General features: G+C 37.0%; 1 protein-coding gene across 30 annotated transcripts in view; it reads left to right on the top strand.

Moving 5' to 3' along the window:
• LOC102698616 (sorbin and SH3 domain-containing protein 1) overlaps nt 1-27,783 on the top strand; it is a 185,985-nt gene that overhangs the window by 112,167 nt on the left and 46,035 nt on the right. For 22 of the 30 annotated variants that reach the window (XM_069189125.1, XM_069189127.1, XM_069189128.1 and 19 more), the window contains 14 exons: nt 2,338-2,393; nt 3,839-3,913; nt 6,789-6,884; nt 9,252-9,377; nt 10,887-10,913; nt 11,011-11,129; nt 12,326-13,054; nt 13,603-13,962; nt 16,266-16,413; nt 18,431-18,460; nt 22,165-22,343; nt 22,871-22,931; nt 26,063-26,137; nt 26,981-27,043. In XM_069189125.1, coding sequence (XP_069045226.1) covers nt 2,384-2,393; nt 3,839-3,913; nt 6,789-6,884; nt 9,252-9,377; nt 10,887-10,913; nt 11,011-11,129; nt 12,326-13,054; nt 13,603-13,962; nt 16,266-16,413; nt 18,431-18,460; nt 22,165-22,343; nt 22,871-22,931; nt 26,063-26,137; nt 26,981-27,043 — 2,098 coding nt within the window. In that variant the 5' untranslated portion in view covers nt 2,338-2,383. The remainder of the gene's footprint in view (nt 1-2,337; nt 2,394-3,838; nt 3,914-6,788; nt 6,885-9,251; nt 9,378-10,886; nt 10,914-11,010; nt 11,130-12,325; nt 13,055-13,602; nt 13,963-16,265; nt 16,414-18,430; nt 18,461-22,164; nt 22,344-22,870; nt 22,932-26,062; nt 26,138-26,980; nt 27,044-27,783) is intronic. The other 8 variants (XM_069189133.1, XM_069189122.1, XM_069189143.1 and 5 more) reach the window with 7 other exon arrangements.

Below are 27,783 nucleotides of genomic sequence, written 5' to 3'. Positions count from 1 at the left end.
TGACAATAACAATAAATAAGAAGACTACAACAATAAATAAGAAAATTTCACAAGACAGGACACAATTATAATTACAACAATACACCAATAACAATAGAGGAGACCGTGGAAGATGGTATTAAGAAGAGCAGAGGGGTGAAGAATGGAAGCAGTTAAGTAAAGGCTTTTCTGAAAAGGAGGGTTTTGAGACTGGATTTGAAGGAGTTTAGAGAAGGTGACTCTCTAATATCCTTGGGCAAGGAGTTCCAGAGCTTGGGGGCATAGCAGGAGAAGGCCCTGTCGCCCATACAATGTAGACGGGCTTGGGGGACAGTAAAGAGGGCAGAATTTGAAGAGCGGAGGTTGCGAGGTGGGGAGTAGGGCGATAAAAGTTCAGACAGGTATTGAGGTGCCAAGCCATGTAAAGCCTTGTAGGTGAGCATGAGGATTTTAAAGTCTACGCGGAATTTGACCGGAAGCCAGTGCAAGGACTCCAGGATAGGAGTAATGTGAACACTTGCACTAGATCTGGTCAGGATTCTGGCTGCTGAATTTTGGACATACTGCAGCTTGTTCAGAGTAGATTTAGATACCCCAGGGAGCAGAGCATTGCAGTAGTCAATTCGAGAGAATACAAATATGTTGATCAGCTTTTCAGCCACAGTTAATGATAGCATAGGGCGTAGTCTTGTGATATTTCTAAGGTGAAAAAAAGATGTTTTGACAGTATGCTGTACATGTGGGTCGAATGTTAAGCCAGAATCGAATATAACCCCAAGGTTTTTCAATTTTGATTGGAGCTCAAGTACAGAGCCAACTACAGACAGGGTTACAGGACTGGCTTTACGAAGTTGATGGGGGGTACCAATAAGCATGACTTCAGTCTTGTCACAGTTAAGATGAAGGAAGTTTTGAGTCATCCAAATTTTTATGTCAGAGATGCAATTAGATAGAATAGAGACAGCCACATCAGTGTCGGGTTTGGTATGGATGTATATTTGAGTATCGTCAGCGTAAAAATGAAAGCTGAGGCCATGTGATCTTAAAAGCTGACCAAGTGGGAACATGTAAATGCTGAAGAGCAAGGGGCCCAGTATTGAGCCCTGAGGGACACCAGACTTGACAAGACCAATTTCAGACCTGTACCCATTGAGAGAGACAAAGTGACAGCGATCAGTGAGGTAAGACTTAAACCATTTGAGGGCAGTGTCAGAGACTCCAAACACAGTCTCGAGACGAGAAAGCAAGATGTTATGGTCAACAGTGTCAAAGGCAGCACTGAGATCAAGAAGGATGAGTATGGAAAGAGAACCAGAATCAGAAGCTATTAGGAGATCGTTGGTGACTTTGACTAGGGCGGTTTCTGTGCTATGAAGTTGACGGAAGCCAGATTGGAGGGGTTCGAAAAGGTTGTTTGTCATGAGGTGGTTATGTAACTGAAGTGTGACAGCACGTTCTAGAATTTTAGAGAGAAAGGGTAAGTTGGAGATGGGGCGAAAGTTGTTAAGATTGTCGAGAGCCATGTTAGGCTTCTTTGGCACTGGGGTAATAGCAGCAGTTTTGAGGACCGTTGGTACAATGCCGGTGCTCAAGGATTCATGTATTATATTGAGGACAATGGGACAGAGAGAAGAGAAACAGGACTGGAATAAAGTGGTGGGAATGGGATCTAAAATAGATGTGGTGGGTTTCATGCGCGTAACTAGTTTGTTTAGGGATGCTGAGTCAAGAAGAGAGAAGCTGGAGAGACGGGAACCAGAGAAGTTGGATGAGGAGGGAGGAGGTGTGGAAATTATATCCGTAGTGGAGAGAATGTGATGCCGGATGTTGTCAATCTTAGAACTAAAGAAATCTAAGAATGTGTTGCAAAGTTGTGATGAGGCAGGTAATGTGGTGGGGCAGTTTGGCTTGAGCAGTCTGTTGATGGTGGAGAAAAGATGTCTGGGATGTCCATAGCCTGTAGCAATTTAGTACACTTGAAAAGTACAATGACTACACAAATTCATAGGCTGACTAGTATGACTAGAAAATGTATTAAAGTATTGAAAACCCTGAAACAAGCTGAGGTCAACCCAGATTATTATTTCTGACTCAGCAAAAAACAGTTAAAAGGGAATCTGTAAAATCTGCACATGTGTGTAAAATTGAAGCAAGTTCTCCTTTCCCAAGGTGATAAGGATGTACAGTATGGAGAAAATGTGAAACCTGTCTTTTGAAGTCTGTCATCTTTCATAAAACTATATGACTCATTCCTTGAGATATGTTAGACATGTTACCCATAACCAAAGGGGCAAAGTTTGTCAAATAGACTGAGAATGTGTACTTTTGAAATTAAAACATTCTTTTTTTGTCTTGCAGGGAGAACCAGACGGTAGATGTACACAGGCCCAGCTCCTCCATCACCATGAGCACAGGTACAGTAGGTTATTCCCTCAGCTGTGTGGCAGAATTCATGATTATGTTGAAATCTTTTGAGAGTGTGGATGAATCAACTTCTCTTCATTCCAAAATAAATTTCCCTTATTGGTTAGCCTCTTTGGTCACTAGGGGCAGTGTGTTCTTTTCACAGTACCAGAATGAATGAATAGGATGTGAACAGGATTTGCCATATTTCTGATAAAGACACTTTTACAACCCAAAACAATTGCAATCACTCAAACTTTTTTAAAGTATTCTCATTAAAAAATGCAGATTAAATAATTCAATCCCAGGAGATCTTGACTCCTGTTAACGCTGACTCTATCTTTGCAGTTATTTATGTATATAACCAAACAAAATTCAGCAGTAAATTATCTTATCTTCACAGATCATGTGAATATTGGGGAACTTGATAACTTCTGTGAAATTTCTATCATATAATCACTGAGTTGTCTGCCTTAATCTCTCATTACTGGAGCTCTCACCCTGTCATTGGAATTAATAGTCCATTCTATGTGATATTCACTATTTTGTTATTAAGACGCCTTTACATTTATTGATGTAATTGAACCAATTTTAAACAGATATGTCAATAAACTTTATTTTTTCCTCTAGTATATATGTACAGGAACCTGCTTGTACAATTTAAGAAACAAAATGATTTGCTTTTGCAAAACAAAGCTGCATCAGCTAAAGAAATTAACAACTGAGAAGATGTCTTTAAAATTTATAAGCAAATCTTTAAAATAATAATAATATACACTGGTTGTCATCCCTAAGGGTCCTAAAGCAATTTACATCTACAGTAAGAGTTCCTGCACCACTGAAATGTGGCATCTCCCATGATAAAAAGAAAGAACGTGAGATAAAAAACAAATAGGCCTGACTTTTGTTTTGTTTCAAGAGAAAACATTAATTATTTTTTAAACTGTTAAAAGAGCTAAAACAGAGCAGTTTAGGAAATACTCAAGTAAGGCAAGTACAAGGAGTACAAGAAACCCTATGGTTCACTATGGCCAACGGATCCATGGGTTCAAAAAGAAAATTAAGGACAAAACATTTTTTTTTCCCCAGAAAATCCTTATACCTGTCATTGTTAACATAAATTACCCCATCTAGGAACAACAATGAGGTTCCTCGTGGTATATTGCTGGTGATTTTTTTTTTTGTCCTCAGTAGTATTTGTAGCTTTCATTTGTTGATTAGTATACTGTAGGCTGGCCTTTCTCATCAGCTAAAAGAGCATACTGGTTTGTTTCACTCCACAATAGCCCTATGATAACACATTATGTAATGCTTTTGGCTAAAGCCTCTGAATGAACGAATATCAGGAAATAAATGGTTGGCACGGATTCCCCATGATCTAATCCTGCATGACTACTGTCTGTGATCTTTATCCCGGGAATGAATGTTTTCCACAAACTGTGATTTCCTCTTCTAGAAGGCGAGATTACCATCTCAGAAGCAGTTGTAAATGGGCTATCGTCACCCCCCACTGTTCATGAGCAGGAGAGGGGTGAGTCAAATGTTTTTTTAATCAATAATACCACAAATATGCTTTATATTCCTAGAAGTACCTCTTAATTACAGAGTCCTGGTATGTAAGATGAGAACTCCCTACAAAAGAGTGAAAGCATTCAGGTTTACTATAGTATAGTACTTTGACAACTGTGGTATAAGTAAGAGTTTTCTGCATGACCCTCTGTGGCAAGTCTTGATTTAAAAAGGCATCCTGTTAGCTGTGGAACAAGTAATAGGTTTATTCCATGGTGAATAGAGAAGAAAGAAAACACAACGTTTCTGCCCTGGAGCCTTCTTCATGTGTGAAGAAGGCTCCATGTGTGAAGAAGGCTCCATGGCCGAAACGTTGTGTTCTCTTTCTTCTTTTTTTCAGCATGGAATAAACCTATTACTTGTTCCTTTGCAGCCTGCACATTCTGACACAGCTGCCCACCTGAACTACTACATCATGTTAGCTATGATATGATAAAGTTTGCGACTATTATTTTTCAGCTTGCTTTTGGCTGGCAATTTATTTATTTCAATGTAAATTTATAGTCACTTTCTTATAGCTGGACTTGTATTAAATTATCTCATTATGGGAAATTTGTTTGGTCAAGCTATTGTTAGATTCTTGTTCTTTTCTTATAATTAGGTTACTGTGCAAACAATCATTTTGTTAAAAATAGATCTTGAATTCCACTAATTAAAAAAAACACATGAAAATGTCACTGTAACATTTTAGAAAAATTGAGTGAATTCTAAGTAATAAAATCCCTAAATAGTGTTTAAGTTAGTGTATAGAAATGGTATTATTACAGCTTTTGCTTTGTGCACTTTGGCTGTCTAACCTTTTTTGTTTTGTTGGTCTGTTCTTAACTTCTTGTTTTTCATTTTCAAATTAATCCTGAGATCAGAGGTGCTTTGTAACATGAGATTTTCTTTGATTTTGGAGTCATCATATTTCACCTGCACTTTCACAGCACAGCATCCTCATTTCTACGTGGTGTCTTATGCAGAATTTATTTGCCTTTGTTTTGGATTACATGCTTGTTGTGCAAAATTTAAAATTTCCTTTTAATGAAGTGCCATTTATGTCGTCTGGAAGCCCTGTTATTTTTGTCTGGGGAGATGTGGTCAAATAAAGGAATTTCACTTGATACATAGAACTACCCACACACATTTAGACAACTATGTTAACACAATAGTGAGATGGAATAAACACTAACATATAACATTTTAATATTACTAGCAAAGGTGTGTGTGTGGTTATTATCTAGAAGGCTCAATGTTTAATTGCTAACTAATATTAACTGCAGTCACTGGTGATCCAAAGATTGCTGGCTAGTGGAATTGTGTGAATGTAGATTGGAATTGTGTGAAAGTAAGTGTAGAATACAGTGATTTATAGAATTTGATCAAACAGCGCCACCAAATGGAAGACAAAGGAAATAAGTCTCCCCTTCATTATCTTGAGTCAGGAGAATAATCATCATTAAAACTGCTGTACTGTGTAATTATACTATACGATGTGCTTAAATGTTGATTTGGAGAGAAATGGGAGTGTATTCTTTAATGTTCCAGTGCGGTGTACATTTAAGGTGTTAAATGGTTTTGTCTTGAAATGAAGCTACATCATTTTATGAGAGTATAAATGTTCTTGTTTTCTTATTATAGAAAGTAAATTAATTTAAAGAAAAAAAAACACCTTAAATGTACAGTCTACAAGAGTCATACTGAGTAACATTAACAATAACTTCAGTTGATAAATTCTCCTTGAAAAGGCATCTAATTGGCTTTGGTCCATACTGCATTCTGATAAACAGCGGAAAAAAATTCTGGTCGCTAGGAAAAATAACATCCATAGCAAGGGTAATGATATTAAGTTTCTGGGCTGCATTGTTTTCTATCCTTTCCTTTATTTTGAATTTGTAATTATCTGTTTGCAGATATAGAATTTCCCAAGTCCGGCATTCCATATAAAATGTACATTAACACATTACACGTTCATCAACCAAACAGCTGTCCTTTCAAACGGAGGGTTTACAGAGCTTTGAAAAATAAAAGTACAGGTGTTTAAATTCAGGGTTTGCATTATCCTGAACACATTGAACTGTGAACTACATTACATGGTCTTTGATTTAGTTCATTCAACAGCTAAGGCAGAACTGATGGTAACACAGAGATGCTTTAGAGAGATCAGAAGATTTGAGAATAGAGAGATGAGAAGATTATAGGTGATTTTTTTGCAGAATTGGATTCGTTGTCAAATTCTGTCCGTGACAGGTGTTTATGTAGAAGATAAATCCTGTTAATATTGTTTTTAATTAAGAACTAAAACCTGTTTGTCATGCAGACTTATTTTGTATACGTTATTGGGAAAAATAAATAAATGGTGAGTTCAGGTCAGACTTCAGAATATATTAACAGAGCACTTAGAAGCAGTACAATAAACTTAAGTGCTGAGGCTGGCCAGACTGCCTAGCATCTGTCAAATTTTAATTTACAATGTCACTCACATTCTTGTTATGTGGGAGAAATAAAGATATGTGATGCACCTTCCTTGATGATGCTGATAAGTCCTGTAGAAAGCCCTAGAAATTCACTAAAAAATTCTGGGTTTAATGATTGGTACAGTGAGTGAACTTTGATTTAGGTCAATGCATGAAATCTTACTGATAGTGTACTGAAAGCATGTCTTTCTGACAATCTTAATATTTTTTCTTAAATTTGTATTTGTTCTGTTGTCTTAAAACCTCCTACTCTACACTCCTTCCCTTTAGCACTTTTTCCTCTGCTCACGTCTGCTCTGAAATGCAGCCCCACAGCATGCTTTGGGTTGGTTGTCTTTCTGCACACTGTTTGCATAGTCTACACTTTTGTGTTTGCAGCCGTGGAAGGCCCTTTGCGTGCACGTGCTATCTCTGCCGTTAAAATAATCCCAGTGAAGAAGGTGAAAAGCTCTCCTGACCTAATGCGGGTGACAGGTACCCTTTTAAAACCCTCCATTGACCTTCCATAATGGGTCATGCTCCATTGCCATTATATGGACACCGCATGTTGTAACCATCTAATCTTTCCATCTTTAAACTCTCACCTCTGTGCTGCAACTAAATAATTAATCTCCGGTGTCATATTTTAATATTTCAGAGAAATGGAAGAAATGTAACTTGTGCAACTCAATGTTTTATAGATAACTACAGTATGATATCTTGATATTGGGTCAGTTTCAGAATTGGTACTGTATGTGTTTTGTACAAAATAAATTAGTAATGTGCTTATTTGGTGGAGTTTTAAAGTTTATATTATATTGGCAATTTTCTGGGATAGTTTAGTCACTCGGTCATCCGAGCAGACAGCCTGAATTGAGTGCTAAGTACCTCTCTTTAAGTGAGTGACCCTGGCTAACTGTTCATGTCAATCAAGGCAGTAGAAAAGGGGATTAGTTCATGTCTGGCAGATCATTTGACTGTTTTGAAAGATATAGATGTGCAGTTTGACATCCCTTGCTACCAGTTGTGTAGCCTTACAGTATGTCATAAATATAACGCTTAGTCTCTTTTGCTTTTACATCTCCTTTGTGAGCCCGGCTGTACAAAAAGCAGCATTTGGTAGTGAAATTCTAAACAGTACTAAAAGGGGAAAGACTTTTTTTTTATCTTGGACCTCTAGAATAGGACAAATCTGGAATAATTCTGAAAACACACCTCCATGTAAAGGTGAAATAGTTTTTCCCTTTTCCTAGTATTGTGCACAAATATATGTACTTGTTTTGGATTCACTAAATCCATTCATGGGTACTATTTATGCAGTGGCTTGCAAAGTGTTTGCAAAGATTCAAGATGGTTTTAGAACAGTTGTGTTCTATAAACATTAAAAATATTACAAATAGCCATAATAATAGTAAGATTTTAAGTAATTAGAATAGTCATGGGGAAGGTGGTGTGTGCTGGGGATAAGAACTGGATTGTTCCAAAGCAGCCAAAAGGAAAAGACTGCCTGGTAAGATTGCTCATCAGCTGTTTCGTACATCTCTGGGCCTTTACTAGAGGGCTTGCATGTGGCACTGTCCTCCTCTTAGCACTCCACCACACCAACAGTCAACACAAGGCAAAGGTCTCTGTGCTGGGCATCACTGAATATGACTTCTTCCCCTTGGCAGAATTTTTTTAGTTTTACAAAATATTAAGCATCATACAAGCATTTAGTAGTGGTATGTGAAGATAGTATTTGTTGTGCATATAGCACTGTTTTGAACAATTGAAAGGGTAGGGTCGCATTTCTTATTGGAAGAAATATATATTTAAATTGTTTCCCAACATGCTGGAAAATGCTGTGGCTTTGTGTTTTTGAGCTTCATTCAGTTATTTAGTGAATAGTGACTTTTTATTCAATGTGTGACAAAAGGACTTGAATAATGTGGCAAAACAGAAAACAATGGTCATAACTAACTTTTCTCGTGTACGTTTTTCCATTTACTAAAATAACCCAGGTCAGGAAATTATAGTAGAATAGTGTCTGTTATAGTATTATGATTACGTTATGTGACATAGTTGTAATTTCTTAATAATAGTGTAACAAATTGTGTGACTGTGAAATAGACTTCATGTTTTTTTGGATACAACTTTATTTAACTTTGTTATAACTTTATTTTTATGAAGTCAATAAGTGGGTCATACAAAATGTACAAGATCCAATTGTGCAAGATTAAATGTAGTTTGACAGTGTCTTGAACTTTTACAACAAATACAGATACAGTAGTAAAGAAAGAAAATAGGACAAATGCTGTTATCAAAGCAAGTGTTTTAAAGACAGAACCACTTGCTTTCATTTTAATACATAAAATATTTTTATGTTTTGTAAAGAAGAGGGGCACTTTTTAAGGTTTGTATTTTGTACATTTTCTGGTAGGTCTTACATCATACATCATTTGTATGGGAATAGCTAGAGAGGTCTCTCGCACCTGTTGAGGAGGGCACTTAGTGTTACACAGAGATCAGAAACAGCTGGCAAACCATAAGACACTGGTTCTGCACCGATATTCATCCTCATGACATTTGTGTGCATGTGGCAAACCATTTCTGATGTGGTTGTTGCAGAAACGCTCCAATAATAGAAACATCTCAGACACTATAGTTTGGAACACAGAACAGATGAGTGAAATTTGTTTTAAGACATAATTATATAGGGTAGCTTTTATTGCTTGATAAGGTGGCTGTTATTTCAAATCCAAAGATACTAAAACTAAGTTACCCACTGTGCTCACAGCTGTGATTTCTTACCGTGAAAAACACAATTTCGATGATACATTTTCACAGGAAAAAAGTACTTACAGATTATTTTCTGCCCCTCAGAAACAGATCCTTCCAAAGTGTGCTCAGGGAAAGGCGCTGTGACTCTCCGAGCTTCCAGTGCGCACGGTGACCTACAGACAAGCAGTAGCCCTCAGCCAGGCTCAGAGATCCATGATGCCCCACAGAGTAAGAGCCCTCTCCAGGCATATTTATCACACTGTAGAATCTCAGTTTTAATGAATTTATCTTTACTTACTTGTGAAATCTTTACAAACAGATTTACAGAGCTATTGGTGGCTATGGTCTATGTCTATATTTACATCAATGTCTTCAACTTGATGAATTGTTTAACATAATTTGTGATGAAAGATTGTATCAGAAAGTGGACAAAGGCAGATTTGTTCTTGCCAGTGTACATTATTTGTTGAGAAAATGATAGAAATGATTGAATATGTGAGACCAAAAAGAAAGATGTGCAATATCATAGTTAGACCTCACTATATTAAACCTTTTTAAACCTGTGTTAAGCCTGTATTAAACCTGCTGCAACCAATGACCATGAGAGTCTGGCTTTTCTGTATTTTAAAAGAACTAAAGTTGACTGCAGCAGTTTTTATAGGGCTCACAAATGTAACACTATTAAATGCAGAGTTTAGTATGGATAGGAGGGAAAGTCTAAACCATTTATCATGGAAACTATTTATCATTTAAGAAAAGGTAAGGTGCTGTGTTACAAAATGGGATTGAAGTGGGCTGTTATGAAACACAATGAACAAAAGGGTTCATTTTAGTCGAAACTTTTCTTAGGTACTTGAAATTGGCCAACATACAGTTTTGAAAGGCAAGAGAAGGGACAAAATATAACTAACTCTTTATCAAGCTTTTACTATTGCAGTGAATTTCAAGCATTTCACTCCATGTTTACTACTTGTTTTATTCAGACTGTAGTTTCTTTTGCATGAAGATTCTTTGAAATATTCTCCTTCTGCTGTTGGAGTAATACAAATTAATAACTAAGTATTAATTCAATAAATTGAAATTTTATATGTGATTTAAATTTCTGGAAGGCATTATTATAATGATTGATAACCTACAAAATACAGCTCTTGATATTTGCAATACTGAGGTATTAACTCTGACAAAATGATCTGACAATTACACATTTCTCAGTGGTCCTCAAATAATAACATAGATTAATTATCTGTGTTAATATTTATTCAACTTTCAGTCTTCCACAAGTGCTTTGCTATGGTCACGTATATGTTAATAATGTAAAACACTTTTTGTTGTTCTGATTGACTCATAGTGCTATTTGGAACCTGGAATCTGAATGCACAGTTATTTGTGGCATTCAGTGGGAATGTGGCCATGGTTCTTTTAGAGATGCCTTAATTGTTGCTGTGCCTTCATGAATAAAGGGAGCAGTGGAACAATCGTTCTCCACATTGCACTGAATGCGGGCCTTGTTGTGTTTACAAAGTTCACAGATTGGGAGGGCATCTTGTTTGGTGCTGGTTTCTATGGTAATTAGTGGCCCTGTCAGTTCAAGCCCTTACAGAAAGCATTCTGTCTGTAATAGAGTGCCCTGACTCTTTGCTGTGTGTGGTACAGACTAGTGACTTGTTCTTTTTGAAAGTAACAGTTTATTTCTCCCCTCTTTATTCTGGTTCAACACTTGCTGTGGAAAACAAACAGGTCCTGAGCCAAAAGACCCAGGAACAGGTACTTTTTTTTCTACTCAACTTGCTTTGGAATTTTTGGGTCATTCTGTTGGGATGCTCAGGTCCTCCTTTAATTTGCATGTTATGACCTCTGACAGATGGTTGGAAAACTCAGTCCTTTGCTGACCCTAATGGAGATACCAGCACTTCCTTGGCTGCTAAGGGCTATCGCAGTGTCAGACCTAATCTGCTTTCAGACAGCAAGACACAGTCACAGGTGAGTTCTTCCACTTAACTGCAGCAATGTTTTAAGGATGTGGCATTGAAACGTATACGTGTTAGTTTTGCCAAAAAAGGGAAGATGATACTTGAAATTGTCACTACTCGTTAAGGTTAGTTGAAAGTTAAATAGTGCCAGTTAGTGTATTCAGTTTACTTGCAATCAAATATTAATGTAGAAGGAGGAGTCCTGCAGGATCATTTTAACAAATGAGCTCTGTAAGCTCTTTTTATTTCTTACAAATTTCAGCACAAATGTAATGTGTGTTTAACCATTTTGTGTGATACTTGAAACTTTGTGGAATAATTTAAACAAATACTGTACTTAGCTGATGGACATGAAGACAGAAATGTGTTTGAGATTTGGATTTCTCAATAAAAATAATACCTAGTTCTAGTGTATAGAAATCCACAAGCAAATATTCAGGGTTTTAGAGTAATTCCTTTTTGAAAAAATTCAATGAGAAAATCTACAAATATAAACACATACGTTGAGAAATCCTTTTAAATTCCTTTTTACACAGGTAATGTTTATAAGTAGTTCCATTTTATGCATTGTAAAATGTCTTGTATAAATTAATGCAACAATTCGTTGCTAATGTAAGTAGGAATTGTCAAGAATGTTTTGTTACAGTTGAATATTCAACTGTAACAAACAGGTTGAATATGCTTCATTTGGGAGAAGGTAACAAAATCCATTAAAATTGACCTGGGCTAATTTGCTCCTTCGAAAGGGAAAAAAGCTGAACGGTTACACAAATAATTCAGATTGTTCTGTAATGTCCTTGATAAAATGCACTTATGTGCATTTACAATTTACTTTTTAAGCAGATGTATCCTCATTAGTATTATTGAGCTGCTAGAAAGTACATAAGGGGGGGGAAACTTACAGTAAAATATTGTGAAAAAATAGAGCTCCAGAATCACCTTATGCATAATGCTTTGCAAAAATGAATAAATCATAAGTTCCGTTAATTTTATTTTCTGATAGGAAAATATTATTATTAATCATGATCTTTTTTTATTCAATTGTTTGAAATACTATACAAACATAACAAAAATAAAATTGAATTTTCTAGTAGTTTTAATGATATAGAAGTCATCTCTCTCTAGTGAACAATGATGCAACTCGTTTGTGTTCTACTCTTTTTTTTTCTACGTGGTTTTGTATTCTGTGTGGTTTGTTCTCCTAAGAAAATACCCCCTGTTCCACCTCTCCCGAAAGAACAGAGCTTTGCATGGCGTTTCACACCTATTCAGGGAGTCTCTCACCTTAACCCTGCGTCAGCTACAGACCGCTTGTATATGAGCTACCCAAAACCTTTTGTGCCTACAGCGCCTTCTTCTGGCAGCAGTGGGCAGTGTTTTTCCCAGTCACAGGTCCCAACACCCAATGAGCGCTCTGTGTCTTTAGCTCCTCAAGCAATGTCACTGGCCACCACAAAGAGCAGTCCCTCTGTGTTACAAATGCATGCTGGCCAGACCACAGGACAAGCTACACCTACCCAGTCAGCCACACAGGCAGAAAGTGTTTCAGGGAAGACAGCAGAGAAAAAAATCAGCAGTCTTTACGTGGCTTGTTTATCTAACAGCACATGCTCACCTGCACCTAAGTCTCCAGTAAGTGTGCCCATAGCAGTGCAAGTCTTCCCTGAGTCCTCCACATGCTCAGAGCCTTCTGCCACTGCTGTGTGCCACCGCACGGATGACAGCCAGTCACCCCCACCTCCTATCCCCCCAAGACCTTTCTACCCAAAAGGCCCAGGGAGCTTCAGCCCTCAAAGAGAACCCTTCAAGACCAACCATCCGTCGCTACCAGACCACGGTGGTGTTGCCAAAGTAGATAATCACGGCATAAAATGGCCGGGGATGTTCTGGTCAGATGGGCCCTCGCAGTCCACACGAGCAAAGGGATCCAGCATGGTACTCTACTCCTCTGACTTCTCTAGTGCTACTTGCTAATACTTTCCTAATATTTCTTCTAGCCTTTTAACTTTTGTTTTTTTAATTGAAGTAACAAAAAAAACAGTTTCTGAGGTTCTCTGTTCATATGTTGCAGTATTTTCTTTTTTTTTTTCTTGGCTTGCAACACAAACATCCAGTTGTCTGAGAAAGTGCTGAGCTGAGGGAGACAGCTCAGGAAATGATTTCTGTTGTGTGGAATGGGTTTCTCAAGGTGTTCAGTGATGAATATGTGAATGACTCTTTTCAGCTCTACATACTTCTTGATGCATTCTGTCGTGACAAAGAGTGTTTGTGTATGGGAAACTGAGATCTCAAAGCAACAACTAAATTTCAAGATGCATAGCATTTATAAAAACACATACCTCGGTATGTGCAGTACATACAAAATACAAAGATGGGGGTGTAACTAATGTTACAGATCACATAGGTTTTTTTTAGCCTCAATCCATGGACAGCTATCCAGCTTTCTCGTCCTAACAGCGTACTAAGGCCCTTATCTCCTGCAGGACGATTCTCCTTTCCTTGTTCTGCCTGAAGTCCAACTAGTACCCTTGGACCAGGCTGGGAGTGCTGCACGACGAAAGGGCAGCCCATGCCCTCCACTGCCACCTCTTGTCCCCGCTGGCCAGGACAGCACCTTTCTCGAACCTGCTGGAGCACTGACCTTGCCAACACTGGACGATTTTATACCTCCTCACCTGCAGAGGGGAGCAGCTCGCGTCGCACCTCCTGTTATCGACACCCCTTCCCCGACTAACCTGCCACCTTCACCTCCAGCCCTCCCATCGGCACCGTCCCCGGCTCCCCTCCCCGTACAGGCCACTGAGCCTGCCACCACTCCTGTCATCTGCTCCGGAGCACCTACAGTAAGACAAGTGTGCCACTTCCTTCCTGCCCGAGTGGCAGCGCACAGATGTATCCTATTTTTTTTTCTGGTCTTGATCTTATAGAAGCCTGCCTCAAACCCTTCAAACTAAAAGCCTGCCTTCAAACAGAAAACAACGTCACCGCATGAAAACTATTTTTCGTTCCTTTTTTTAGTGTCAAACAGCTTTTACATGTTCAAAAAGAGCAAATACGTCACTTCTTTTCAGGGAGCATGATCCAGTAATTGACTTCTCCGCACTTTCCAACTGTATAAAATCCACTCTTCACCTGTGCACAGTATGCTCCATTTGGTATTTTAGAGTTGACACTGGTATCTGTGTCCTATGGCTTATCTACTGTGCTGTCATTCTGTGGTATGGACACAGAAAAAAATATTCTAAAACCTGAAGCCTTTTCAGTTTTGATTTACCTAAAAGTATTGTAAATGTAGTATGTACAGTTGTACATATAAATACTGAAACATTCTTGCTTGGTATTAAAACTGTTAGACTATTTTTATAACTTTTTCATGGGCAATATTGATTTGTTTTTTCAGGCTGGTAGTACCTTGTTTTTTTTTATTAGCAGGACTACCAAAAAGAGAGGGTCCAGTGAGAGTGGATTTTTTGCATTTAGTACAGTATATCCCTTTCTTTAAAGTCCTCTCCTGTTTTGCACTTCTTATTTGTGGCTATATGCAGTGGAAACCCTGGCGTCTCAAGCCAACTGAAAGACAATTTAACATGGCCGGACCCACTTAAACAAAAACTAACCTGTCTTGTGTGACTTTCAATGCTGATGAGGACTAATTGCAAGGGCTTGTGGAGCTGCAAGCTGATGGGAGTGACAGCCAGGAAAGCCCCGCTTTCTCATATCTATTAACAGGTCCTCATGTGGCCTTTCTATCATCTGTCTAATTTCTTCTTTTCCTGCTCAGCCACAGCAAGCCCGTTTTGCATATATGTGGCTGTGTTGGCGTCGCCTTGTCCCATGTACTCTCTGGCTGCAATGTTAAACCTGTGCTCCTTCTCCCTTACGCTGTCAGCTGCAGTAGTCAAGTTTCGATGTGGCCTGCATAAGAGCTGTACGTTTTGAGTACCTGCTGTGACAGGAATCCAGGCAGGCAGTCAGGCTGTCTGTGACATGCTCCCTCATACCATTCAGCTTGGCGCATACGGATGTTGTCTTCGTTTCCATTTTCCTATGAGCCAGAAAAGTATTTAAATAGTTCTAGTCTTTTGTTATTAGTGGCTGTGTGGGTACGGTTCTGAAAATTAAAAAAGGGTGCATTGTTTATTTTGAATATGTTATTGGTAGAACGCTAAAGAAAGAAATGTCTGTTCTCAATCCATTTTCCCTGTAGGCTGTCCCACTTCTGTCATCTGGTGTATACTTACTGTAGATACTTCTATCAGCTGTAGGTCAAACTCAAGAGTGTTTTTACTACACTTTTCAGGATCACATGCAAAAGTGCATATAAACCAATAGAATCTTTTTTTAAAGTCGTTACCGATACAGTTTTGAGGCTTCTTTGCTTCTATGTCCCAATTGTTGGTGTTCCTGATGCAAGAAAGAAAGAAGCACACAAAAGTAATCTTGAAACTCTTGACTTCTAACTTATGTTTATAAAGTCTTTAAATCACACTCTTGTCCTGGCCAAATATATTTTTTGTACAGTGCAATGTCATTCACTGTCATCAGGAAATATTTACAATCAAGAGGGAGGGTGTTCAGCTGCCATAACAGACTTGGAAAGGAGACCTATTTATTAATGTTTTTTTTTAAGTGTGATGGCCATCTGTGTAGAATCTAGTACAGTATATTGAATGATAATGGGACACGAGAGTGCATGGATGGATACAGACATATAAAACAAAGTTTTCTTATGTAATTATTAAAAGCTAAGAATATAAAAGATTAATGCTTCACTGTTGGGATCCTTTCGTGTTGGAAACCATGCTCCCCTTCTTGCATAAATAAGAAAATCAGGAAATAAATGATAAATTAGTCCGTGACTGGCAGCTTTTAGATTTTCCTGTCTGACCCCCCTGTTTGCTGATGTCATTGAGTCTGACAGTGTTGCAGTGGGGAAAGGACTTATCCTGTCTCAGTGCTCCTTGTGTTATCAGAATTTTGTTTCTGGTTATGTGTAATTTGCAGAAATAATGGAAAAGATTCCCGCGTGTAGAAAGGAATAGATTCAAAGGCCGAACTGTCAGGGAAGGCTACCCAAGTTCTGTGGAGGCAGACAGGCATCCTTCATGTGACTCCCTGATATCTGACTTTGTATTAATCTCTTAAGGTGTCGCAGCCTGTGAGCACCGACGTCTCTCCGCCCGCTCCCCAGTCCGATCCACACAGCTTTTTTCCATCAGCAGGCAGGCCCTCCTCTGGCTATCCTTCCACTACAATTGTCAACCCAACAATAGTGCTTTTACAGCACAACCGAGGTAAGAAGTGCAGCGGCTTAGTTACAGTGCAAAGTTGTGCCTGAACAATGTCATTTCCAGTAACACTTGAAATAAAAATTAAAGGATTAGGTTTTTTCACTTGAATCAAAAGAACCTTGTAAAAAATGTATGGAAAGAGTGCAGAAAAGTAACTGGCACTGCTCAGATTCTGTGTTCTCTTGCAGTAAATGCATAATGTTATGTTTTGCATAATATATTAAATTTAAATCATTTTGTTTTTTTTGTGTTTTATGCACCTTTACACTGTTGCTATTTTTTACAGTTATATACACTATATTGTTGTTATGTACAAGAATTCCCTTCTATTCCTAAAAAACCTAAATGATACTCAAACTCTTTAGGTGAAAGACATTACTTTTATAAACTAAGAGTGAGCATGATAAAGAAAATGCAGAAGATTTTTGAATAATACAACTGCCTCACTCCTTAATCTTAAAATGACAACTTTATACCCTAATGCTTCCAAGTTCCCTAATTTGTTCAACACCTTAAGATTACTAACCTAAAAACATGTTCTCACAATGATGGTGCTAAAGCCTGATGTTTTCTGTCCTTGAGCATATGCACTCTGGGTGAAATGCATTTTTCCTTAAATAGTAATATTTGGTGTTCATGTTTGCTTCCTGGTTTGGTATATGTGTTTCATTTTTTATTTAAAAGCTGTATTAAAAGGAGCTGTCACAAAACAGTATACATGTACTCAGATAAGTATCAGAAAAAAATACATTTTATTTATCAATAATTTATCAATCAGAGCAACAGATCTGAGCAATTTAATTTTGAATAGAGTGATGAGAATATACTGAATTCCCACCCTTTTCAATTGATTGATTAATGGCAGAATGTGAAAATGTGACAAATTAGTACTTTCTTTGAAATACAGTATGGCAATAAAATATAGTTATGTTTCTTAAAAGGGAATGGCTTTCAACCTTTTGAGGAGTAATGAGTAGGTGCCTTTGTATACTTAGGGCAGATCTAACACAAATCAGGAGACTGTACTGGACGATCCAGTATACATAGTTGCACTGTAAATTACTATTTAAAGATTAATGTGTTTCCTTTGCAATTGAACCTCTAGACTGTTACAAAGCCAAATCTAGAAAATGTAGGTTATATGATCCAAATTTCTTATGCAATGCAGAGAAGTACACTGGGACTGTTTTCTAGAAAAAAGGAAAAATATCCTAACTCCAAAAGAACAGAACTGCAATCACTGCATGAAATTTAGCTTGGTCATCTTCCAGATCTTTCTAAATGTTTTCAAAGTTTGCTGCATGCTATTTTGAATAGTGACTTTTTGAAAAGAAAATTACTGAGGCAGTCAGAGGACAACTATTTCACATGTGACTTTTGCTGGACTGAAACCCACAGTAATGGTGTTGACAGAATATAACAGGTATCCAACACATCTTTTGTCTTTGCCGTTCTGAGCTAAACAGCTGAAAGCTAAAAATACATGGGTTCCATTGTCTATGTAAAGTGGAATGATGCAATACAAAAAGAATGTCAGTTTGTTTTTCTGTGTGTCGTTTCATGATTTCTGTTAGTATTTTCTCCTGTTTATTTTCACGCATGTAAACATAATGATTGATGGTCCTCCAGAATTACAATATTTTGAATTGGCCTATAATTTGTTTTATTATGGTTTTCTTTTCTGAGCCTGTTAGTGTCCATGATGATGAATAGGTCTTTTTTTTACCAGATTTCCAAATAACCCATGGAGAACCAATCAGCTTGTGCTGCATTATATCTTGATATGAAATAAGTGTATCTTCAGTGCTGAAGTGCTTTCTTTATCATGCGTTTCATGCAACCATGAAATTTCTATTGTTTCTAAACCTCTATTTTATCAACATTTTCTAAGATGCATGAAGGACAAAAATATTTCAGCTCTGAAAATAGCACAACAAAAGCACAGCAGAAAAATCAGTGTGCATCACCTGAATAAGTTTCATTTTGATGTTTCCATTTCACTTTTTCTCTCTCACCACAGAGCAACAAAAGCGCCTTAGTAGTTTGTCAGGTATGAAGTGAATGTCTGGTAAACGGGCATTGCTCTCTGTTGGAGATATGAGCTTTCTCTGTTAAACTGGCAGGGTCCGCAGCAAACACGTACTTTTTTAGGAATCTTCAAGAGAAACTATAGTCCAAGGGAGCCTAAGATCAAATCTAATTGGGTACACCTTGGATTAGCATGGAACAGGCTGTCCAATCAGCGTTCAGAATGGTAGTGTATGTTCAGAATAATGTTCAGTGCTTCATCTCAATGGCATGCTCTAAATCTTAGCATTTTCTGACAAATAGAGTAACGGTCCCTCCAAGTAGAGTATAATATTCTGCAAGGTTTAGGGCATTTTAATTTCCAAGTCTTTTGTGGGCATTGTTGGATTGACAAAAATCTAAATCATTTGAGTTAAAGCTTGTTTCCCAAATAGTATTGACATTCCAGTCAAGTTTAATTTGAATCTTCCTGAGGTGATTCAGGATAACTCCTGATACACGATTTACTCAAACCTCTCACCACTAAAAAAATTGAGAGCTTACATTTTTTTTTATTTTTGGTCAAAAATAATACTTTGTAAGATTTTTCTCTTTTATTGTTTTAAATGGACCACTTAACAGTCATTTGGATGTTAAATTACCTCTTTTTCCTAGTTTAAGTGTATATTAAAATCCAGAGTTCTCTTAGAAGTATTTGAAATGGATTTAAAATGATTTTATGCAAATGAAATTTGTTTCTTTTAATTATGTTTCTAGCAAACATTGTGTGCTCTTAATAAGCTTAATAATATTAAAGTCCGCTTTTAAACACATATTTAAAACTGCTGAAAATATTTCTATTGGAGGGACCAATTTTAACTACAGTATATGCAAGTAGAGTTATTGCAAAACAAAAAATCATCCTTCCTGACTTGACAAAAGATTAGTACATTGAACTATGTGAGCCATGAATGTGTTGAATCGTACAGTCTGCCGAATCTTTCTGGACCACTTTTAAATGTAAGCTGGAGTGCTGCACTTTACCTTCTGAACTTCTTTTCTTAATGTGTGTTTGTCTATCTGACAAAATAGTGTGCTTAGAATATACGGATTGGTGTCTCATGATATTGCCCTCCACACTGTGCAGTATACAGTATATTGGATCAAAGTGCAAATATACTTTGAGCACATAGTGCAGAAAAGTTCTAAAAATTTTCTTTTAATGATTTGAAGCAAGCTGTTGTGCCAAGCTCAACATCATAATCTTCCATTTAAGTGGAACACCTCCTGAATACTTTGAATATTCATTTTATTGCAGGCTAGAATGCTGAAAATACATATTTATGTATTTGAACAGTCAGTCATTTTTAATGACCAACAAGAGACGATTTTCTGTTTAAATTGCCATTGACCACCCATGTGGTTTTGTTTAGTGTTCATTCGAAAAACGGAAAGTTTATGTTAACTCTTTTTGGAAGTAAAATGAAAGTACCTCTACGTTCTGCTGAATAATTCTGAACTTGAGCCTCGTAAACTCTTTTTTGGTTGTTGATTTTGCAAAAAAGTTAATTTGGTAGTTCTTTCTTTAAAATACAAATTGGAGCGAAGTATTCCAAGTGCTAATAGGATTTTTGGTTTGGAAGCTGGAGCAGTCTGGCATACAGTAGATGATTGAAAAACAAAAGCACCATTATAAGGGAGAAAAGCATATTATACTTTTTTAACTCCTTATTTGAGACTTAAGAAATTGCACGGTAGGAATGCAGAAGGGTTTTACAAAAAAACTTTCATTTTTGAAAGAAAATGTATTTTTTGTAATTTTTAATTGAAGAATGTGTTTGCTATGGGCACTGCCAGTTCAGATATGGACACTTTTTTGCACGTCTCTTTGCATGAGCTCCCTTCATTTATTTAAATCGTTTTTGGTTTCTTCAATGTTTCCCTTTGTTTGTCCTCTGCTGTACCTTCACCACAGGCACTATGCTTTCTTTTTTTGCATGCTTGTAAATGTTTAATGCCAAGGGATGCCTGCTTTTGGCTTTAGAATGTTACCTGGTTACAATAAAATACTGATGTGACAGAATGATCAGTTCAAACCTGTAAGAAATATAAGTAATATATACAAGCCTCCACAAAAAATAATGTTTGTTTGCTTTTGTACCGAGATATTAAAGTTTTTTTTAAAACATGCTAATGTTTCTTAAAATATATTTAATAGAGATTACCCTTTCTTATGGACAAAGCAGACAAACTTATCCACCAGCTTTACTTCAGATCACGTGCACATTCTATTTGAAGGTTTCACGGTATTATAGTTTTATTAAACCCTGCCTACCTGCTTTCTTTTCTCTTTAATAGATTTGTTCTGTGTCATCAGTGATTTAATTAGTTTGCAATGATTGAAACAAATAATTAAAAAATAACTCTAGTTTCTTCTGCACAACAAAATTGACGAAAAGTAATTTAACCTTTCATATTATCTAGCTCTTTTGTTCAGAGTGGATAAAAATGCCCATTACTCAAATACCTATGAGGAGTATGGGCTGCCTTATGTAACAAATATACAAGGAATTAGGGTAGGCAGGGTAACAGGATTTTTTTACCCTTAACCATGCATATTAACATGCACCTCCAATTAATCACAAGATTCAACCACATTAGGCCCTTCGACACTGCATTGCTTATAACCAGGAGATATCACTTCATTACTCTAAGAAACAGAACATGTATCTGACAATACATTATGGCTCTCAGTGTGAAGTGCTTATTAAATGGTGCTGTAGTTTTTTTCTGATGGTAAATTGTGGTTTTGGCAATTCTACAACTTGGACCAAATTGAACATCTCTGAAGCCCATATCCAGCAAATGTGTTTTTTCGTGTGTTTATGAAAGCTCAAGAAACAGGGGTAAAACCAATTTCTAATCAGTAATTGCAAATTTTAGCATATGTTGAATTAGACATAATGAACATGTTTGTCTTATGGAAGTGGTGTACTGTATGTTCATTAAGTCTTTTACACATTTTAAACTGCAACATAATAGTCTATTACCAGTACATTAAATTCATCTTGTGTCGCTTTTTTCACCTTTAAATCTCAATGGAAAATTATTTATTTTCTGGGGCTTTCTTTTTATATGTTATTCTTGAGTTTGTCCTAGGATTACCACAGCTAAAGCACTTCAGTCAAGTTTTGTTAAATGATGATTGGAGATGTGTATAAACAAGAAAGCCTTTCAAGAAAATGTTGTGTTTGTACACATCTCCAATTCATCATCACCTCTCCATATCAAGAAAATGTTTCACTAGATAAGTGTAATTTATTTGGATGACACCTTTATCCAAAGAAACATATATTTGTATCCATTCAAATACCTTGGTATTTTGCCGAACCAATTCTTTTCAATGTAAAAATACCAGCAGTGTCACACTCAATATATAAACCGTACTGCCCTCCAATCTTGAGTTTTGAGCCCAAACCACTTGTACTTACTGCTGTTGGATCTGTATTCCATGACTGGGAGCAGTGCCAATGGCCTTGATCATCCAGATCTCATTTCCCAGTGCTCTTTTGAGAACCAAAACCATTCTTCCTGGAGAACACAGCACCACACAGTCTCCGGTTCTGGAAAGGAAAGACAATACAGTATTGAGATTCTGTTGCATCAGGATTCAGTGTATTTAAAAAAATATTTCCCAGCATGCTTCCATGCTTGCTTGGGCTGACTAGGATCTGGTTGGTTCCTCAGATCCTGTGCCAGAGAAGGCAACTAGTCCCAAGGAGGGGAGTACAGTTTTGCAGGAGAGGGAACTTGCTGAATACCCCCAAAGTGGAAATACAGAGATGGATGGCAGAAGGATGAAGCTTGTCAGGTCTCCACAAAATGTTGGAATTGGTCCTGTGGATGAAATTGGCATTCCTCTGCGGGTAAGAATCCATGGAGGGTTAAGGGAAGTTCCATACTCTCTTTTTTTTCCTCATTATTTCATTCTTTAGAGTAGTATTTACTTACAACACATTCTTGTTTTCTTGGTAGTCCTTCTCTATTCTAAAGCAAAATGATGGTTTTATTCAGCATTACTAGGGGAGAATAGAGGTACAACACTTTTTTTATTTCGTGTACTCCTGCTGTGTGGGGAATATCACAGGAGGTTACATCTTTGTTTTGTATCTTTCTCTATATTTTGATTTCTTTTTGGTTTTTTCAAGGCTTAAGTTGCATATGTGAAATTAGATCCATTTAAATTAATAATCCTTGCAGTTCTTGAAAGTTTTGTAATTGTCTAGAACAAACCAGCCAATCTATATTATTAGTGATGATAATCTTGGATCTTAAGTCTTTGTTGTCATAAAATACAAGTGTTTTTCTCATTTCAAAACCTAGAAAGGAATTTTTGAATGTCTTAGTTTTTAATTGTTTTTAAGAAACTTTTATCTTTTATTTGTTTACCCAGAATACTGAGAGGTCCAAGGATTGGTATAAAACAATGTTCAAACAGATCCACAAAGTCAAAGGTAATGTACTATATACATGTAATAGTGGACATTGTATTAACAGTAAACTGTTTTGTATGATAAATTCTATTGCACCCTGTAATCAAATCAGATTCTTAAATTCCAATAAGACGTGACTGTAATTTAAGTATTTAAGTGTTTGAAAATAGTAGCCATTGATTTTAACCATGTCATGCTGATATTGAAGATATTTTTTCTAGTTTTAAAAATGCATATAAGGGATTTTTCTGAAAAAAATGAAGTGTATCAGAACATGTAATAAGGGGTTTTCACTTAAGGTCATCTAAAGCAGTGGTTCTCAAAGTGTGATCTGCGGACCACCAGTGGTCCGGGAACGTGCACCAGGTGGTCCCCAGGCTGACCTAATCATCTTTCTTAAAACGAGTCTACGCTGCTTAAGTCAGAGGAAAGAATATTGTAGCGTCTGCTACGAAGGGGCTCCCCCTAGGAGCACTGTTAAGAGCTGCAGGCTGTAAATAGTGGGAGGAGTGTGTTGGTTCTAGGTATCGGGGTTTCACCAGCCGTTAAGTGGACTGTGCGTGTCAGTAATGGGGCGAGCACCAGCCTAGTTGTAGGCTTGGCTGGCTTGAGGGTCTGCTGAAAGGGCAAAGTTTCCAATCATTCTCCTTGGCTCTACCCCTCTGTTGCCTTTGTGTTTTAATGCAGCTTGAGTTACGCCTATCGCTCCAATGTTTTAGTTTTATGCACCACGAATGAAATTATGTCACACATTGAAAACGAGTTAGTTTGGCGGCAACGTCAGTCTGTTGTTGTTAGTGATGCACGAAAAACCCGCACCCGCCCAACCCGATTTAAAATGATAGTGAATAGTAAAGTACTGACCTGAAGCTGTTCTGAACCCACTCCATTAGAAATTACACCGAACGATATTCGAACATTCATTTCATCAGCATTTATTGAAAAAGCATATCCAGATTCCTAGTTTTAAACAGACTAACTAGCTTGCCAAATGTCTCCCACCTGGCTCTTTTGTCCCTCCTTCTTCTTTATTTTTATCTCACCTTTCTGGAGTTGTGTCCTGAGCTGCTCTAATGAGGTTGCCATAATGTTTTTTTCTTTGTAATACACTGTTGTCTCTTAGGTTACGTTTTCTCCCACTTTGCCTTGTGATACAACCAATTGGGGCTTAAATATGGTAAAACGTCAGTTTAAACCTTTAAATCACTTTAATTTAAGATACAATTGATCTGTTTTCTGCAATATATTTGCTTTTGGTCATATTTCAACCCACATCCACCCAACCCGATCTAAAATATTTTTTTGAACCTGAGTCATGCTGCCCATCACTAGTTTGTTACGATTGCATGGGTACGCTGTTTACGTTTTGATATGTGAGTGTGGTTCGACCATTGCACTTATTATTGTTCGTACCATTTTGTTCTTACTTTTGAATATCTGACTTTGAGTTTGAAAGTTCACAGTGTAATTTAAAGAAGCAGTCGAAGCAGAAGGGTTAATATGGATCACTGGCTCAAATTGGACTCTGAAACACAAATATAGTGACGATAGTGACAGCGCAAGTGCGAGTAAGACGCAGAATAGAAGTGAAAATGCGAGTGAGGTAATTTGTGAATCATACCAGCCGTGCTGTAATTCTAATTCCAACAGTTTGATAAATGTGATGTGCAAGGAAGCAGAAGGTGTGCTTGATGTGATGTCTTCATCTGCTTCCGGACATGAGACTAAAGTTGTCCAGCTTGGATCCAGATATCACTTCACTGATTGCTCAACAAAAGCAGCTCCATTCTTTACATTTTTATTATTTAAGTAATTAAAAACATGTGCAAAATATGCAGCTTTGTTTGTAAAAATATAAGTACTTTTCATAAAATTTAATTCAATATTATTTATTTTTTAGTACATTAATAGGGGATGATTTTTACAGGGTAAGAAGTGGACGTAGGCATAGGTGGTCCATCGCATCTGTGACTTGGTGTAAGTGGTCCGTGGACCATAGCACTTTGAGAACCACTGATCAATAGAATAACAGGTTTTTACTAATGTAGTTCCACAAAATATTAAGGTAAAATCAATTGAAACTCCTGAACCAATGTAAGTGATTGACATTTTTTCTCTTTTCCTACTGCTGTACATAGTTTCTGACAGGGCTGTACTTTTGATCATTTAAAATTATTTCCACAAAATCAGCAACAGATTGTGCTCTGGAGCAAAATGATTTGAAATTAGCCTGGAAATATTTGCTTTCGCTAGGTATTATATAAGAATTCTTCACTAATTGTTCATTGCTTAACCCACGATTTGCAACACTGGCCATAAAAAAGCTACAGTGTTGCAGTTCTGATTTTTAACCCACTTAGGATGACAATGTCCATTGGTTTAAGTTGTCAACAGTAATGTGATCTGTGGCTGCTGTTTGAAGAGAACTATAATTCCTAGAGGACTGGGGTTCTTGAGAGACAGGATTAAAGTTGTACTACCGGTAGCCCTGGTCAGACCCTGCTGAAATGTTAACTAATCTCCAGTTAGGATTATTTGAAATTACTCTATATAAGGTCTACAATACAGCATGAGATTAAACTTTCATCATGCTTGTTAGGTTTGTTACTAGGCTTCATGGACATTACAGGCAAATTAAAAGTTGTCATAACAGTAGAAATTGATTTTCAGTACAATTGTTGTTTTGTTTTCAGTACTTGTTTGGTTAGAAATGAAACTTTGGCCAACAGCAATAAAATTGGAAAGTTATTTGTTCTAATTCCTGTTGTTAAAAAATAAAGTATTTGTCATCTTGATAAAGTGAAGGATGGACAAAATACATGTGGACATTTTTGCGTATGTATACAATATGTACATTATGATGAACTAATAATGCCTTCGATGTGCAAAATAATGTTTCAGGTGGGCTTTCACCAGTTTTTCCACTTCTTGTCCATGTGTCCTTCTCCTTTTTGTCTTTCCGTTCTGTTCCTGGCCTTTCGTCTAGATGTTAACATTTTAGGCTATTGGGTCTGAAGCTGGCACTGTGGAGGAGACAGAAAGTCTACATTTTGTCATCTCCTATGTTGGGCTTTGACAGTTCTCTGTAATCATCACGCTCTTACCTGCTGTCTCTCTCTTTTCTCTTTCTTAAACCTGCCGTTTCTGCTCAGAATCTCCTGAAGAAAACCCTTACTATCCTACCTACAAATTCCCAGAGCCTACCGAAAAGCCGATCAAAGTAGAAGGTACCACTGACTGCTGTTATCTCAGCCAGCCAGTGTTGCGAGTGTTTACTTTTTCTTAACAGCTATCAACCCTAGTATTTAGTTACATTTATTTGAAAACTCTCTATGGTGCTCATATCTTTAAATGACAATTTTGCAAACAGTTTCCTCATGATTAATGGAAGGAATGACATATCATGGCTGTAACTGAAACTATGTCTTTCTCTTCTGGCAAATTTGGTGTTCTACCATTCAAATGTATTGTTCATCTTATTTGCATTGAAGTAGTTTGGAAGTACCATACAGAGATAGTTTTGAGAACTATTAATATTTAAGAAACGACTAATATTTCTGTTACATTTTAAAAGGGAAAAGGCTTAATCTGTTTTCTTATCTCTTGTTAGCACTGCAAACTTTGAAGTATGACTTGATCTAAACCTTTTATGTGCATATATTTAAGTTAAAATATGCAGAAGGCTTAGAAATGTCTTCTTAGGACCTATATACTTTAGAAAATATGGCTATAAATAAAGTCAGATTGTTGTTAACACCTGTGGCAAGCAAGGTGATACTTTACAAGCTAAAGCACATGGAAATCTCAACATTGTTTAATGTTGTTCTAAGAACAGATAGACTTCATCCACGGCGATGTGCTAACTGGAGAGAAGAAATATAACTTAACATCTTAGTTGTTGAAGCGTTAGGTATGCCCAACTAACTTTATCATTCATTATCATTGTCTTTATATGTAAAAAGACAGTACATAAGTGTGTTGTTTTTTGCTGTCAGTTTGTAACCCAATTACAAAGGAACAGTAAAGAACAATCTGGAACTATTCAAATCCACTGCTTTTCTCTGCTACAGAGGAAAACCCTTATGCCCCTACCTACCAGTTTCCAGAGTCAACTCCTAGTTCAAAGTCAGAAGGTAAAACAGGGGGATATGCCACATTAATTTTCCTGGTTGTGGTGGAGTGCTGATCACATTGCTTAATGCTGTCTCCTTCTGATGCTTTGCCCGTTGCCCTGATGATGTGACGTTTTACATTTTGGTGGGCTTTGCTATGCTTTTTACCCTAACAACTGCAACTGATAACCCCCTGGATTGACGGTGTAGATTTGAACAGGTTCATTTGCTCTATTTTCATGTGCTTTGCCTTCAGCAACAAAATATATAAATGGTCTCTGAAGTTTTTCTCAGGCTTTTTGATTTCCTAAAACCGTACCTTTATAGCATTTAATATGACAAATAAAACTGATGTACATATAAAGGACATGTGCAGGACAAATGAGCTAAAGGAGAATTGCTAGAGAGACCTGATGGGCGTGTGGTACTTAATACATTTTAGATCAAGTCTTGATTTAGTAGATCTGTTAGTAGATTTAGTAGAACTGTTATGAATTGAGATTCAGAAAAATGTTATTAACATTGCAGGTTTGCTAGAGATGAATGATAATAAATGTGTAGTCTGACAATTAAAAACACACACTACTCCTTTGCCCTGTGTTACCTCACAAGTGGGAGCCCAGGCTGCTTAATTTTATATTTCATTTGCTTGTAAAAGAACCTCTTAGGACTATATTTCTGGAACAATTTTTAAAACCTTTCTTAAATCAAGACAATTATTTCATTTCAATGGGCAAGCAAGGGAGACTGTACTCCATTAA

Source organism: Lepisosteus oculatus, chromosome 4 (assembly GCF_040954835.1).
Source record: "Lepisosteus oculatus isolate fLepOcu1 chromosome 4, fLepOcu1.hap2, whole genome shotgun sequence".
Lineage (NCBI taxonomy): Eukaryota > Metazoa > Chordata > Actinopteri > Semionotiformes > Lepisosteidae > Lepisosteus > Lepisosteus oculatus.
Note: the sequence above shows the minus strand (reverse complement) of the source record. Positions and strands in the feature narration are given on the sequence as shown.